Source organism: Prionailurus bengalensis, chromosome C2, assembly GCF_016509475.1.
Source record: "Prionailurus bengalensis isolate Pbe53 chromosome C2, Fcat_Pben_1.1_paternal_pri, whole genome shotgun sequence".
NCBI classification, from domain to species: domain Eukaryota; kingdom Metazoa; phylum Chordata; class Mammalia; order Carnivora; family Felidae; genus Prionailurus; species Prionailurus bengalensis.
In genome coordinates, this window is record NC_057350.1 from 68,451,415 (window position 1) to 68,466,721 (window position 15,307).

The 15,307-nt window shown below is 35.9% G+C and overlaps 1 protein-coding gene across 3 annotated transcripts in view; it reads right to left on the bottom strand.

The window, feature by feature from the left end:
- Nucleotides 1-15,307, bottom strand: part of KPNA1 (karyopherin subunit alpha 1) — a 70,843-nt gene that overhangs the window by 44,141 nt on the left and 11,395 nt on the right. Inside the window, exons 2-4 of one of the 3 annotated variants that reach the window (XM_043594314.1) lie at nt 10,601-10,753; nt 8,420-8,513; nt 4,205-4,338 (exon numbers count right to left, since the gene is read on the bottom strand). In XM_043594314.1, the coding sequence (XP_043450249.1) occupies nt 4,205-4,338; nt 8,420-8,438 (153 nt within the window). In that variant the 5' untranslated portion in view covers nt 8,439-8,513; nt 10,601-10,753. The remainder of the gene's footprint in view (nt 1-4,204; nt 4,339-8,419; nt 8,514-10,600; nt 10,754-15,307) is intronic. The other 2 variants (XM_043594316.1, XM_043594315.1) reach the window with 2 other exon arrangements.

Sequence of the window (15,307 nt, forward strand, 5' to 3'; positions counted from 1 at the left end):
ATCAAGAATCAGGTGTTTTTTCCAAGAAACCTTGTTCCTTTAAGAGAAAAATTCTCTAATGACCACAATCTCAGGGTGCTAGAGGTGCTCCCTGATACAAGGTATTTCACTACTTCTAAGCCTTTCTAGGACAAAGCTGGTTTGTGTGCATGTGTTTTAAAAAGAAATCACATAATGAATCCCTAATGATATTGCCAATGCAAATTTATACAACCTCTTTGATTTTATATTTCTATTCTTTCGGAAGCTAAAAGATCTTGGTTCCTAATATTAACATAATTATGTACTGTATCCATACACAAATATGCATAGTTTCAAGATCAATCCTGTATGATTACGAAAGCAGTTGATGATTTCTTTATACTCCTTTTTGTCCTTTAGATACAACCCAACAGAAATAATTAACCATTCTGTCATATTTCAAAGTGTATTAAAGTATTTCCTCTGTGTGTGGTTTAGCCACAAGCATGACACAGAGCTAGACCCAGCTGAATCTTCTTGTTTATTTTTAAGGATTTCTTCGTTACGATTTCATTTTGTTTCACAACTACTAAAGCATTTGCAGGACTTCTAAATCAAGCCCAATCACTAAAATTACATCTATTGGCATTGCAAAATTTATATCCACAAGCAGTGTTTTTTATATGGAATGGCAGGATACTGTTACGATCTTTACTATGGGTCATGAAAACCACAACTGCTGATAAACAAGTAGGATTTGAAATAAAAACACCAAAGCGCTTACATCACAAGGATGATGACAAGATAAGACAGGAGAAATTTCCAGTTAAGGGAAGTTCTAAGACTACAGCGATACAGCAAGAACACAGTACAAACAATTCTGACTGGTGCTAGAGGTCAGAAAATGTAGGGAAGAGGTCTCCAAAGGAAAAAATATGAAAGTGATAAATTATCTGAGAAGTTTAAGCAAGTAGAAAATCAGATAAAAATAACTTAAAAGAGCTGTAAAAGAGAAGGAAAAGCAGCCAGGAATCAGAAAAAAAGCCAAGCAGGTAAAAAAAAAAAAAAAAAAAAAAAAAAAAAAAAAAAATCAGACAATTAATGCCAGGAAAAACAAATACAAAGAAAGGAAATGTAACCACGGTATACTACTCAGCTCAGCAATAAGTGATACTTACATAGGATAGTATAACTGTGTTAGGAGAATAGACACAAGGGAAAAGTCGTGTAAGAGCTTAAATCTTTACCTACCATAACAGAACATCAATAGATAATACTTTAAATTGATAAATAAATAGTTAAGAGGATTGAAGTGGCTTGCTTGGGAATGAGACCAAGAACACTGGTGGTTTGGTTTCAAGTACTGTAGTACTATTTACCTTTTTCAGCAACATGTATTACTCAGAGAAAAATAGGTTTAAAAAAAGAAAAAACTGCCAAAACAATCATGATCTGTATGCCTTATCTACAGACTACATGTTGCCTGCACTTGTCAACCAAGTTAATTAATGGAAGTTGCCTGTCCAGAAGCTTATCAACTTGCTCACTTCACAAGATATTTCTTATAACTAGAAACATCAGGCAATCTCTATTTGAGGAGCACTAGGTTACCTATTCACTCAGAGTTAACAAGAGTCTGTTTAATTCAAATTTATAAGTACTGGCTCAATCAGAATGATACCAACTAGCAAAATATTGTGCCAAAAATAATTTTAGTTTGGTCTGTAAGTGCCAAGTATACAGGGGTCATTTTTAAAGTGCTGTCCAGATACAACAAAAATTAAGTGTTAGTCTGCTAAAAGGATAACCCTACAAAGATGCAGCAAGTTATCTTTTGTGCACTCGGCAACATCAACTCCTGTGCTACTCTCACATCTAGCTCATCAGCTGGCCTAGACCTGTGAGGTTTCCCAATAGATGACAAAGCAACTGTGGAAAGATAAACAGTACCTAAATGAGTCTGTATCTTACTGATATTTACCATTTTACAAATCAGGCATGAAACAAGTACTGTTATGGTATTAAGAAGCCTGATTAGTTTTTACCAGTTGTTTCTACATTACATGGCACATAAGAAATTGGGGCGCCTGGGTGGCGCAGTCGGTTAAGCGTCTGACTTCAGCCAGGTCACGATCTCGCGGTCGGTGAGTTCGAGCCCCGCGTCGGGCTCTGGGCTGATGGCTCAGAGCCTGGAGCCTGTTTCCGATTCTGTGTCTCCCTCTCTCTCTGCCCCTCCCCCGTTCATGCTCTGTCTCTCTCTGTCCCAAAAATAAATAAACGTTGAAAAAAAAATTAAAAAAAAAAAAAAAAAGAAATTAAGAAATGAGGATTTTCAATACAGCAGTATTCCAAAAACTTATCACAGAAACTTATTAAAGCCATAGCAAAATTTCAGATCTCATACAATGAAGCCAATAGAATTTCAATTACAAATATTTTTAGCCCAATATATGGGACCATACTTGCCACTTGATATATTAAGGACAGAGAGCATTTGCCTTCAGGCAGGTAAGTGAATACAAAAAATTTATTTGCATAGACTTTACAATGAAGTCTAATTACATGAAATCACCCATCACCAAGAAGAGAATAATATGAACACTGTTAATGGCAGCGTATCATTACTACACCTTCAAATGGCTTTATGCCAAATATGATGCATAAGCTGGTGGCTACATTCAGACCTATACTTGGGCTCATGTACATATATTTATGTATTCATATATAGGAATATAAATATGTAACAATGCTATTATGATTTCTGAAATTTACTACCAAAATAGAAGCTAATATAAAAGTTTATTCAAAGAAAAGGTTCCACCTCAAGACACAGAGATGAATAAAGAGGTAATAAGAAACCCAGAGAAACTCATCCTTTTATGACTAAGTGGTAACTCATAACTTAATTTACTACACTTAATATAAACTTTATTATAATATTACAAACTCTCTTTGCCCAAAAATAACAGTAACAATGACACTGTTTGATTCAAACATCTACAGCCCTAACAAAAAAAAAAAACAACACTGAAGTAATGTACTCTTAAACTTTAACTACTTGGATTTTCCATGCAGCATTACTCAAAAAAACAGTGTATGTTGAAAACAGCTCACTGTTAACTGCAAAATATTTATGACAGATTACCGTATTTCTCAGGTATGAAAGGACCGAGTCATTTATTCGCCTTTTATGGAGCTTTTGTAGTGTGGGGGTCAAATGGTCCTTCTAAGCTCAAAAATCTCTCCTTAGCAAAAAAAAAAAAAAAAGAAAAAAAAGTAACCTAGGGGCGCCTGGGTGGCTCAGTCAATTAAGCTTCTGACTCTTGGTTTCACCTCAGATCATGATCTCATGGTTTCATGAGTTCAAGCCCCACATCAGGCTCCACTGACAGTGCAGAGCCTGCTTAGGATTCTCTGTCTCCCTCTCTCTGCCCCTTCCCCATTCACGCTGTTTTGGTCTCTCTCAAAATAAATAAACTTAAAAAAAAAAGTCACCTAAATGTCTTTAAATCTCTTTGCCAAAAGGGATGGGGATGGACTGTTCATTCTAAGCATTTTTAGAGGAAGGTAAAATGAGAGAGAGTCCCAAATTCTCCTGCAGATGTTCAGATGTTCTCAAGTTAAAAATGACCAAAATTAAAAAAAAAAAAGAAGATAAAAAATCAATGTCCTAATGAAGCCTGCAGAATTTAGGGGTAAAAAGACATATTCCTTGAGATTTCACTTTAAAATACTACATAATAAAGAAACATAAAGATAGACAGACATGAACCAAGTATGGCCTGCTACTGACAATTACTGAATCCATAGGATGATTTTATAAGGTTCACTATCTATTCTTTAATCTTCTATGTTTACAACTTTTCAAATCAAAGATTGTAATGAAAAGCAGTGTTTTATTGGTCACTTGAGAATTCATTAATATGCACATAAAATCTTAAGGAAGCTCCAACTTTAGAAAAATAAAACACACTAAAAACAAATAGGCCAAAATATTAAACAATGGTTGTATTGGGAATATGAGAACCTGAGAGATCTCTTTATTCTTGTATTCTACTTTTCATCACCTCCTCTCCCGGACTCCCAAAACATGTTGATTTTATGATACAGGGGATACACACACACACACACACACACACACTTACACATCCAACACTGTCAAAACTAAAACAGAAGTGGTTTCAGGCTTAATATGTTAACATTAAGTTCTTTAAAATAAATTTAAAAGGGTAAAAGGATTTACCTGCTCTTCTCTTTTCTGCTTGCGTAACTGCAGTCCCTCTTCCTCCCTCCTCCTGCGCATCTCATCAGGATTCAGGGACTTATTTTTGTAACTTTTCAGGCGAAAGTTCTCTTTTCCTGGGGTGGTCATGATTTCTACAAAAATGAGAGAGGAAGGGAACAAATGAGCTTAGCTTATGGTAAGGAGCTCTGTTATTCTAATAGCTCAGCCTTTTAAATATATACATGCCCACCCTCACTCTGTAGGGACACCAGAAATGGGTTACTTTTTTTAACAGCTTTATTAAAGTGTACAAGTCAATAGCTTTTGGTATTTTCACAGCCATGTGAAACCATCACCACACTTTTTTTTTTTTTTTTTTTACATTTTTATCACCTCAAAAAGAAACTGCATACCATCTGCCTATCACTCCTATTCAGGACATTTCATATGAACAGAATCACATGTGTGATCTTTTGTGCCTGGCTTCTTTCATTTAGCATATTTTTAAAGTTTATCTATGTTGTAACATATAGCAGTACTTTATTGCTTTTTATGGCTGAATAATATCCCATTATATGGATATACCCCATTATATTTTGTATCTACTCATCAGCTGATACACATTTGGGTTCTTTCTTTCCACTTTTTGGCTATTAGGAATAATGCTTCCATAAACATTTGTGGACAAGTTTTTTGTAGACATATGTTTTTTCTTGGGTATATACCTAGGAATGGAACTACTGGGTCACACAGTAACTCTGTTTAATCGTTTCAGGAACTGCCAAAATATTTTTCCAAAGTGCTGTGCTATTTTACATTTCCACCAGCAGGGCATAAGGGTTGACAATTTCTCCACATCCTCGCTGACAATTACTATTACAATTTTTGGTATCTGCTGTCATTTCACATAAATTTATTTCCCAACTGTATATCCTCCATAAAAAAAAAAAAGTCTATTCAGATTCTTCACCCATTGTTAAGTCGTCTTTTTATCACTGAGTTGTAAGAATTTTTTACATATTCTAGATAGAAATCCTTATGAGATTTATATTTTTTAAATATTTTCTCTAATTCATAGGTTGTCCTTTCACTTTCTTAATGGTGTCCTTTGAAACACAAAAGTTTTTAATTTTGATGAAGTCCAAATCAATCTGGTTTTTTTTTGTTGTTGTTGCTTATGCTTTTAGTGTCATACTTAGGGATTATAAGTCCTAAATTTCCTATTAGGAGTTTTAAATTTTAGCTTTTACATTTAGGTCGGTCATTCATTTTGAGTGATTTATTATATATGGTAAGGGTCCAAATGCATTCTTTCATAACTGGCTACCCATTTGTTCCAGGCAGGCACCATTTGTTGAAAAGATTTTTCTTCCTCCATTGAATCGTCTTGACACCCTTGTTGAAAATCAAATTGACCATATCTATATGGTTTTATTCAACTCTATTCCATTGATCTGTATGTATACCCTTATGCTGATTCCACATAATCTTGAGTACCATTTTTGTTAAGTTTTGAAATCAGGAAGTATAAGTCCTCCTATTTTATTCTTTTTCAAGATTGTTTTGGCTCTTCTAGACACCTTGCAATTCCGTGTGAATTTTAGGAGTGAGCAATTTGTCAATTTCTACAAAGAACTGAGCTGGGATTTTGATATGGACTACACTGAATCTGCAGGTCAATGTGGGGAGTATTGCCATCTTGATGTTAAATCTTCCAAACCACAGACAGGATGTTTTTCTATTTACTTAGAGCTTCTTTAGAATCTTTCAACAATATTTTGTAGTTTTCAGTGTTCTACACTTCTTTTGTTAAATTTATTCCTGTTTTAATTTTTTTGATGCTATTACAAATGAATTTTTTTCTTAATTTCACTTTTAGACTGTTCATGATAAGTCTATAGAAATACAATTGATTTTTTTGTATACTGACTTCGTATTCTGCAACTTTGCTGAACTTGTGCATCAGCGCTAATATTTTTTTAGCGGATTCCTTAAGATTTTTTTTACATACCAGAGCATGTCACCCGCCAGGGACAGTTTTCTTTCTTTCTTTCCAATCTTGATGACTTTGTGTATTTTTTTTTTCATAAGTACCATAGTTAGATACTCTAACACAATGTTAAATATAAATGGAGAAAGCAGACACTCTTGTCTTATTCCTGATCTTAGGGGAAAAGCATTCAGTTTTTCAACATTAAGTATGACGTTATCTTTGAATTTTTCATAGGTGTCTTTATTCATGTTGAGAAAGTTCCCTTCTATTCGTTTTTTTTTTTTTAATGTTTTTATCAATTAAAGAGTGTTGGATTTTGTCAAAAACTCTATGTATTTGGTGATGACAATGTGACTTTTGTTTTTTGTTTTGTTTACTGATACATTACATTAATTGGTTTGTGAACTTTACACCAACCTTGCATTTCTGGGATAAATGCCACTTGGTTGTGACATAAAATTCTTTTTATATGTTCGTGAATTAGGTTTGGTAGTATTTGGAGGATTTTTGTGTTTATCTTCATAAGAGATAGTGGTCTATAGTTATCTCATAATGTCTATGGTATCAGGGTAATACCAGCTTCATAAAAGAAGTTGGGAAGTATTACCCTTCTCAATTTTTAGGAAGAGTTAGAATTGTTCTTTAAATGTTTGGTAGAATCCAGTGGTAAAACCATTTGGGCCTGGGCTTTTCTTTGTGGGTACCTTTATGATTAATTCAATCTCATCGCTTGCTATAGGTCTACTATTCAGTGTGTCCATATAAATGTTTCAGCAATTGTCTTTCTAAAAATTTGTCCATTTTATCTAAGCTATGTAATTTATTGGTATACAGTTGTCCATAGTATTCCTTTATAATCCTTTCCATTTTTGCAATCCCAGTAATTTCTGATTCTACTAATTTAAGTCCTTTTTCTCTAGGTCAGTCTGGCTAAAGGTTTGCCAATTTTGTCAATCTTTTCAAGAAACCAGTTTTTGGTTACCTTAATCTTCTCTACCGTTTTTCTATTTTCTAGTTCATTAATTTCTACTCTCATCTTTATTATTTCTCTCCTTCTGCTTGTTTTGGGCTGCTCTTTTTTCCAGTGACTGAAGATGGAAGGTTACTGATTTGAGATCTTTCTTCTTTCTTAATATAAGCATTTATCCCTAGAAGTTTCCCTGTAAGCACTGTTTTCTTAGGTAGTAACTTCATTTTCATTTTTCTCAAAGTATTTTCTGATTTCTCTTTTCATTTCTACTTTGACTTACTGGTTATTTATGAGTGTTAATTTCCACATATTTGTGAGTTCCTCAAATTTCTGTTAGTGATTTCTAATTTCTTTCCACTGTGGTCAGAGGACCACCTTTTTTATTTCAATCCTTTTAAATGTATTAAGATTTGTTTTGTGGCCTAGTATATGATCTATCCTTGAAAATGTCCCACGTTCACTTCAGATGCCTAGTTACCTCTAGTAACCTAGTTACTAGTTACCTCTGGTAACATGTTTTGCTTTAGTCTATTTTTTCAGATATTATAATAGCCACTCCAGTGTTCTTGTTATTGCTGTTTGCATAATACATCTTTTCCATCCTTATACTTTAAATGTATTTGTATCTTTAAACTTAAAGTACATCTGTTGTAGAGAACATATAGTTGGGATACTCTGAAAATCTCTGCCTTTTTTATTACACAATTTAATCAATTCATGTTTAATGTTATTACTTACAGTTTATTTACAAGTGCTTTTTCATTTTCTATGTGTCTCATGTCTTTTTTGTTCCTTTATTACTTTGACTGCTTTCTTTTGCATTAGGTGAAAATTTTCTAATGAAGCACTAAAATTTCTTTAATGACTTTTTCACTGTATTTTTAGTTTTTCCCCCTAGTGGCTGCTCAAGGGCTTACCATATAACATTTTAACTTCAGACTTATACTAGCTTCAGATTTATTACTCACTTAATTCCAGTAAGATATAGAAATGCTATGCTATATAGTTCTACTGCCTTTTCCTCCATTTGATGGTATTATTGTTATAGATATATTTAATGTTACAAACCTAATAATGCACTGTAATAATTAATCACCTATATTCATTTCCTTAGCTTGACATAGCTTTGCCTCCACTCACTTCCTCTGTGCTATTGACAGATACGCTACAAATATACTACATTTCCACACCTTATAAGCCCAAGAATCAGTTTTAAGAAAAAAGGAGAAAAAATATGTCCTTATATTCTCTTTTAAAACTACATAATTACCTTTACTGGTACTCTTCATATGGATTCAAATTACTCTCTTGAGATTACTTGCTTTCAGGATAAAAAGTTTCCTTTAGCATTCTTGCAAGGTGGTCTGTAAGTAATAAGCTCTCTCAGTTCCTGTTTATCGGGGAAAATCTTCATTTCGCTTTCATTTTAAAAAGATAGCTTTGCTGGATATATAGGATTTTTGGTTGACTGTATTTGTCTTTGAGTACTTAAAATGTATTATTACACTGCCTCTCTCCTCCATTGTTTCTGCTGAGAAGTCAGCTATTCTTCTTATCAGTGCTCCCTTGTAAATTAATTCCTTGAAGAAGAGATGAGGAGCTATTTTATGACCCGCTTTTCTCCCTAACCACCCAACCAAATCTCTGAACTAGGGCTCTCAAGTTGGGAGTACAGACAATAGCACGCTTCTCTGAGTGATAACCCCTACAGGCGCTGAGTATTTTGTCCAGGTAGGTAGGAGGGTGGGTGGCACCAGAACTACCTCTCCACCACATATACCAAAACTTAGCATCAGCATCAGGCACCTGGGGGTGGGAAGAGAAATCCTGATGTCCTGCTCCTCCCAAGAAGAAAACCTTCCCTCCAAATGGAAGCCTAGGGCCATTTCCAGAAGCTTTAAACAGCTGTTTTTAAAGTTTTTCCCACTTTTACTAGGGAGTGGGTCTGTAGAGCTCCTTGTGCAGTCAGACTGGAATTCACAGAAGAGTTCCTTTTAAGATGATCTTATTGCACACCTGAATTCAGAATCATTTGATTTATAATGTGCTGTGTTGCATCATCTATTTTACCTGAATCTCTTAACAAACACATGAGGCAAGAAATCATTATTCTCATCCTTTACAGTTAAGGACTCAGGAGGCTAAAAGAGGTGACTTGGCCAGGGTTACATAATATAAGATACAGCAAGGATATGAACCTACGTTCCCGATTGTAAACCTGATGCTCTACTGTTATGGACTGAACTGTACTCCTCCACCCTCACCAACTATATATATTGAAGCCCTAACTTCCGATATGACTATATTTGGAAATAGGACCTTTAAGAAGATAATTAAGGTCAATTAAGATGTCATAAGTGTGGAACCCTAATCCAGTAGGACTAGTGTCCTTATAAAAAGAGGAAGAGAGGGTGAGAAGTGTCCTTATAAGAAGAGGAAAAGAGGCACTGGGTGCCTCAGTGGGTTACGCATCCAACTCTTGATTTCAGGTCATTTCAGGTCAGGTCATTATCTCACGGTTCGTGGGTTTGAGTCCCACACTGGGTTCCCTGTGCTGACTTAGGCCCTAGTGCAGTGCCTGCTTGGGATTCTCTCTCTCTCTCCCTCGCTCTCTGCCCCTTCCCTGCTCACACTCTCTCTCAAAATAAATAAACTTAAAAAAAAAAAAAAAAGAGGAAGAAACACACCAGAAATCTCTTCCCCCATTCTAACCCCCTATGTGCCCACAAATAAGGCCACGTGAGGACACAGCAAGAAGGTGGTCATTTGCAAGTCAGGAAGAGAAGTTCCACCAGAAACCAACCCTGTTGGCACCTTGATCTTGGATTTCTGGCCTCCAGAACTGGGATAAAATGAATTTCTGTTGTTTAAGCTACCCAATCTGTGGTATTTTTTACGGCAGTCTAAGCAAACTGATACATATACTAGATTGAGTTTTACTAGACTGAAAGGTGGGGGGCAATGCAGATGAGAATTTGCAAATAATCCTGAAGGAATCATTTAATGGTGCTGACAAATGATCTAGAGAAAAAAGCTGGATTCCTGAAGCAAACAGCATTTTGGCTCTGAAATATCACAATATAGCATTGTAAGAATCAAAGTTTTAGGTCAGAGAAAGGAGAAAGTCTATAGTAACAGGGCAAGACCTGGATAAAGTTTAACAATACCAAAAGCCAATTAGACTTCAATAACTGGAAGCCTACACTCAACATGGAGCTGGAAGGGCACATAATTTAGGAAGAGCAATGTCAGGAATACACACACATGCACATATACAGAAAGAAAGAATAAATGATAAAACAAATGGAATAAAAGATAAAATGTGGAATGTGGATGAAGGGTAAAAAGGAGATTTTTATACGCTTCTTGAAATTTTCAAATTATTGCATTTTTTTAATATAAAAAAATCTAACAGGGAAGGAATATTCATACAAAACTACTATTCACTTACTTCTGTTTATTAAAGTGACTTAAGAAGCAAGTCCAGAGAAGAGGGCTGGCCTTGAAGCTCTCTTTTCAAATTTACTTCTTAGTATGGCGACATAGAAAAAATACTAAACTTCTGTGAGCCTCGGTTTCCTTATGTGCACAATGGGGATATTACCTTATAAGGTGAAGAGAAAAAAGATGAAAGCATACTCCCGCTGTCTGGCCCATATATAGCTCACACCTGATATTTGTGTAATGAAGAAATGGCTATAAATAGTTCCAAAGGTTCAAAAAAAGATCTCTTCTGACTAAAGTGATGAGGGATAGCTTCATAGAGAAGATGGTGTTTCAGTTAGGCTGTAAAGGATAGATAGGATTTCAGCAGTTGAAGTTAAAAGAGAAAGACGCACAAAACAGAAGAGTACAAAGAAAAAGGCACAGATCTTAGAAAGCACAACTGATGAAGAATATCAAGAAGTCCTATTTGATTAGAGCAACTGCTCTGCAAAAGTAAACAGACATGAGAAATGCCAGCACCTCTCTGTTTTTTTCTTTCTTTTTCTGTTAAATGGTGGCATCTGAGAACTCACAAATGATTTCAACACTCAAACTAATAACTTCTATCATCCTTACAATGCACTTGTGCCTTTCAAATTATAAAAAGGCTTGGGGCAGCTCAATTGGTTGGGTGTCCGACTCTTGATTTCAGCTCAGGTCATGATCTCACAGTTTGTAAGTTTAAGCCTCGCTTCAGGCTATGTGCTGGCAGTACACAAGCAGGCGCCTGCAATGCCAGCACAGAGCCTGCTTGGGATTCTCTCTCTCTCTCTCTCTCTCTCTCTCTCTGCCCCTCCCCAACTTGTGCACGCACACGTGCTCTCTCACGCTCTCTCAAAATAAATAAATTTTAAACAAATAGCTCACATTTTTAAAAAAATGAACACTACGAAAGGGCATAAACAGAAAAATGGAAATGTACTTCCTCTTAAAGGTAACCACCATCAGGTTCTCTGCATATCCTTTCAAAAACTGGTTATACACATATCCTTCTGGTTTTTATTGTACATGGATGGGGAAATTATACACTCAGTTCTGCACTTCTGCTTCAACTCTGGACAACTTTCCATTTCAATGCCTATAAATTATTTTTAATAAAGTAATTTTTATACAATAACTAGACACTAAACATTAATGACAATTAGGTTTGTCTCCAATTTCTTATCCCAAATAATGCTTTAACCAATATTCTCCTTCATGTATTTGCACACATTCAGTTATATCCATTAATGAATTCTAAACAGTGTAACCTAAAGGTCTAAAGCACGTGCATTTAAAATTCTGAGAGTCAAAGTACTCTCTAAAATGCTGAACCAGGGGCGCCTGGGTGGCGCAGTCGGTTAAGCGTCCGACTTCAGCCAGGTTACGATCTCGTGGTCCAGGAGTTCGAGCCCCGCGTCAGGCTCTGGGCTGATGGCTCAGAGTCTGGAGCCTGTTTCCGATTCTGTGTCTCCCTCTCTCTCTGCCCCTCCCCTGTTCATGCTCTGTCTCTCTCTGTCCCAAAAATAAATAAATGTTGAAAAAAAAAATTTTAAATGCTGAACCAAATGTACACCAGCATGTATGAGGAAGTTGCCCACCACCATCATTAAACTCAAAACTGGTTCAAACTTTTCCGTATTTGACAATATCATATGTGAAAAAATGCTTTTCATGAGAACTATTTTCATAATATTACTAAGATACTATCTATGCTATTTTTCACTTTCACTCATAAGTTTTTCAGAAGCTTTATGACGTGATGACATCGTTACTCTGATGCTTAATAGAATGTGTACTGTGTATTTCTGTGTTCCAAATATTTCATTCGGGGCACCTGATTGGCTTAGTCAGTTAAGCATCCAACTCTTGGTTTCAACTTGGGTCATGATCTCACAGTTCATGAGGTCAGGCCCCATATGGAGCTATGAGCTGATTGCGCAGAGCCTGCTTGGGATTCTCTTCTTCTCTCTCTCTGCCCCTTCCTCTCTCTCTCTCTCAAAATAAATAAGTAAACATTAAAAAACACTTTACATAAAATTTGTTTTGATTTCTAATATAATAAATATTAACAGATATAAAACAATAACATCAACAAAAGTTCTTTGGAATCCTCAATAAGAACGTAAAAAGTTCCCAGGCCAAAAAAGTAATAACTCTTAGTCCAATCTTTTCTTTCTTTAAAAAAAGTCATTGGATATTTAGATAACATTCTAACTGTAAGTTAAAGAAACTCAACATCTTTACAATACTGTCTTCTTGGTGAAGAATTAAATATGTATTTACAAGATACCAGGATGGCTCAGCTGGTTCAGCATCTGATTCTTGGTTTCAGCTCAGGTCATGATCTCACGGTTCATGGGATCTAGCCCTGCACTGGATCTGCACTAAGAGCACAGAGCCTGTTTGGGATTCTCTCCCTCCCTCCCTCTCTGCTCCTGGATGGCTCTCACACATGCATGCATGCTCTCTACCCCTCTATCCCTCTCAAAATAAACATTTTTTAAAAAGCCAGGTTTATTGAGGTATAATTTATAATTTACATTCAGTAAAACTTAACATTTAAGTAACCACAAAGAGAAGAAAACATTTCCTTCACTACAAGAAGTTCTGTCAGGTCTCTTTCTAGTAAATCCACTCCCTTCTCAACCCAAGGCACTCAATGATTTATTTTCTATCCTTATAGTTTTGCATTTTCCAGAATGTAAAATGATTGGAACCACCCAGTATGTAGCCTTTTGAATGTGGCTTCTTTCAGTCAGTATTAACTAATTTGAGATTCATCAATTTTGTTGCAACTATCAATAATTCATTCCTTTTATTGCTGAATTGTATTCCACTGTATTCCACATTTGATCTATTTGCCAACTGACAGACATGTGGGTTGTTCTCAGTTTTTGGTAATTATGAATAAGCTACTATAAATATTCACATATGGTTTTTGTGTGAACAAATATTCTCATTTTTCTTGGGTAAAAAACTAGGAATGACACTGCTGGGTCATATGATAAGAGTATGTTTAACTTCAGAAGATTGTCAAACTGTTTTCCAAAGTGGCTATACCATCATGCATTCCTACCAGCAATCTATTAGCTCCAGCTGTGTTGCAGTATGGTTTTGAGATACCTTAAAAAATGACATCTAAGTACCTACCACCCATTCATATCTATTTTACTTGTTTCTAAAACTTGAAATGTGTGTTGAATTTTTATGACTTTTTTGGCAGTTATTAAAATGGTCAAGTTTATCTATCTTGACCTATTAAGTATGGTGAGATATTAATAGATTTCTTAATATTGAATGATTGCTTCTTGGAATACACACACTTGGTCATGGTGTATCACCCTTTTAAACTCTATATTAATATTTTCTTTAAAATTTTCACACCCTTTTGGGGTGCCTGGGTGGCTCAGTCAGTTGAGCATCTGACTTTGGCTCAGGTCATGATCTTGTGGTCTGTGGATTCGAGTCTCACATCAGGCTCTGTGCTAACAGTTCAGAGCCTGGAGCCTGCTTTGGATTCTATGTCTCCCTCTCTCTCTGCCCCTCCCCTGCTTGTATTGTCTCTCTCTCTCTCTCTCTCTCTCTCTCTCTCTCTCTCAAAAATAACAAACATTTAAAAAAAACTTCAAAAACATTTCTACACCACAGATCAAAACCACAGTGAGTTATTATCCAACATATGTCAGAAATAGACAAGAAATAACAAGTGTTGGAAAGGATGTGGAGAAAAAGGTGAAAATGCAAACTGGTGTAACCACTGTAGAAAAGAGCATGGAGGTTCCTCAAAATATCATAAACAGAATCACCAAATGATCCAGTAATTCCACAACTGGGTATTTACCCAAAGAAAACGAAAACACTCGTTCCAAAAGATATGTGCAACCCTACGTTCACTGCAACATTGTTTACAACAGCCAAGGTATGAAAGGAAGCTAAGTGTCCACTGATAGACAATAAACCAATGGATAAAGATGTGGTGTATATATACACAGTGGAATGTTACTCAGCCAACCAAAAAAAAAAAAAAAAGAGAGAGAGAGAGAGAGAGAGAGAGAGAGCTCTTGCCACTTGCAACAAGATGGATAGACCTAGAGATTATGCTAAGTGAAATAACTCCAAGACAAATACCCTATGATTTCACTTATATGTAGAATCTAAAAAACAAAACAAAAAGCAAAACCAACCCATAAATACAAACTGGTGGTTTCCCAGAGGGGATGGAGGAGTGAGAGGATGGGTAAAAGAGATGAAGGGGAGTGGGAGATACAGAATTCCAGTTATGGAATAAGTCACAGGGATGGAAGGAAGGGAAAGAAGTCACTAGGGAATATAGTTAACAGTACTGTAACACTGTCGTAAGGTGACATATAGTAGCTACACTTGTGGTGAGTATTGCATAGGTATAGAGTTGTGGAATGACTATGTTGTATATTTGAATGTAATGTAACATTGTATTAACTACAACTTCAATTAAAGAAACAAACAAAAAAAAAACCCATATGGGGCGCCTGGGTGGCTCAGTTGGTTAAGCATCAGACTTCAGCTCAGGTCGGGATCTTGCAGTTCGTGGGTTAGAGCACTAGGTCGGACTCTGCCAACAGCTCAGAGTCTGAAGTCTGCTTCAGATTTTGTGTCTCCCTCTTCCTCTGCCCCTCCCCCGCTCTGTCCCTCCCTCCCTCTCTCAAAAATA